We start from the raw sequence: 1,919 nt of genomic DNA on the forward strand, positions 1-1,919 counted from the left end.
GGGTTTAGCGAGCTTATTGATTGTAAGTCGGTGCCACATGTGATAAATTCCCACATAAATTGTGCAAATTAATTTTGATTTTATCAGTCCAATAGAAATGTCATAAAACTGAACAAATTAAACCTTATTTAGCAACTCTCTGCAGTCGATATAGACATTTGACACAGTTAGTTGTCATGTGAAGTCTCACTTTACGCAATTAGAATATCCTTCGGATAGCCGCGATCGTAGTGGTTCTCAACCTGAGGGTCCCCACATGATTATTATTTTTTGGGGGGGGGGACAATTCAAGGACTTTTAAGACCTTTTTACTACCTAAAACAATATTTAAAAATTGAAAGAAAACCATTACAGCATCAAAAGTAATCAACAAACTGTATACAAACTGGCCAAATTGTCAAATAATATAAGAAAGGGGCAAAAATTGTGAAAATAGCCGATCTACAAGCTCACAGCACCTGTTGTGAGCTTGTAGATCTGCTATTTTCACAATATTTGTGTGGAACAAAATGTCATGTAGTCAAACAAAATGTAATGCCTCAACTCCTACAATTCCAAGTGCTTGTCAGGGAGGGGGGTCCCCAATTCAAATATGATTATTTTGGGGGGTCACGGCCTGAAAAGGTTGAGAACCACTGCTCTATATCGCCACACATTTCCCCCAGAAACTTCCCGCAATTTTACCCGTTTAGGACAGAAGCAGAGCCGGGTGTAAGGGGTTCCCTTTCCCTTCCAGTGATGGGTCGCATTTTTCCAGAATGGATGCCGGTGTGCAGAGTTGTCCTGGGCCCGCCTGCAACCCCGTCAAACCAGGCATGGAACCCCCCAAAGACGGGGTGGGTTTTATCGGCACAGGAACAGCGGGGAGGGTCTGCCCGTTGGCGTTGTGGTGGTGGTGGTAGAGGCCCTTCATGGACACGCCGAACGGCGCGTACTCGGTGGCAGTGGGCACGGGCACGCCGCCCATGGAATCCGACAGCATTCCAACATGTGGCCACATTGAATTGACGACGCTGCTGTATCCCAGGTGATGCATGACGGAGGTGAGAGGCAGGCCGCTGGCCATCACGCCCTTGTAGTCCCGACCGATGATGTTCTCGATGGCGAACGGGTGTTTAAACCCCCCGGGCTGAGAGCACGTTATGCCCCCGTAGCTCTGGAAATGTGGCAGTCGGCCCACGGCGCTGCTGGGCGGCCCGACGGAGTGGTCGTGGTGCCCGGTGGTCCCTGTGCCACCCAGCTTGCCCCCTTGGTGGTGGTGGTGGTGATGGTGGAAGTAGTGCATCATCGGAGAGCTCTTGCAGGCCATGTGTTCCGCACGCAGCAGCTTAAAGCGTTTCCGTCTCCTTAGGAAACTGCCGTTCTCGAACATGTCCCCGCAGTCCGGGTGGAGGGCCCAGAAACTGCCTTTGCCCGGCTGGTCAGGGCGCCTTGGGATCTTGATGAAGCAATCGTTGAACGAGAGGTTGTGCCGCAAGGAGTTCTGCCACCGCTGTGTGTTCTCTCGGTAGTACGGGAAACGGTCCATGATGAACTTGTAAATGTCACTCAGAGGCAACATCTTTTCGGATGAGTTCTGGATGGCCATAGCCGTCAGGGAGATGTAGGAATAAGGTGGCTTCTGGTCGCTGTAAGAGTTCTTACCAGGACGGGGCATGTTTTAAATTGTTTTCTTCAGATAATAGCGGTTAAATTTGATTGTTGTTGTTGTTTTCAGCTTGTTTCCAGACAATCACTACGGAGCTAAATTGATACCGTGCGCATCAATCCCCCTCTGAAGCATATTGTCCCAAGATCATCTCATTAAACTCATGAAATGCTGTTAGATGTGGGCACCTTTAATTATCCTTGAGTTCAGTTGACTTGACGAAGTGCGTGAAAACCTTCTGCATTCCAGGAAAATGGTTTCAAAGTCCTTT

The 1,919-nt window shown here is 48.9% G+C and overlaps 1 protein-coding gene across 1 annotated transcript; it reads right to left on the bottom strand.

The window, feature by feature from the left end:
• Positions 1–688: 688 nt before the first annotated feature.
• On the bottom strand, positions 689–1,657 carry foxb2 (forkhead box B2; the record flags this gene model as incomplete). The annotated part of the gene is made up of 1 exon (XM_080433998.1): positions 689–1,657. One exon carries the CDS (start codon positions 1,655–1,657, stop codon positions 689–691), a length of 969 nt encoding a protein of 322 aa, XP_080290124.1.
• Between the last annotated feature and the right edge of the window lie 262 nt (positions 1,658–1,919).

The sequence above is a fragment of the Gymnoscopelus braueri genome (assembly GCF_963280865.1).
Source record: "Gymnoscopelus braueri genome assembly, chromosome: 7".
Classification (NCBI taxonomy): Eukaryota; Metazoa; Chordata; class Actinopteri; order Myctophiformes; family Myctophidae; genus Gymnoscopelus; species Gymnoscopelus braueri.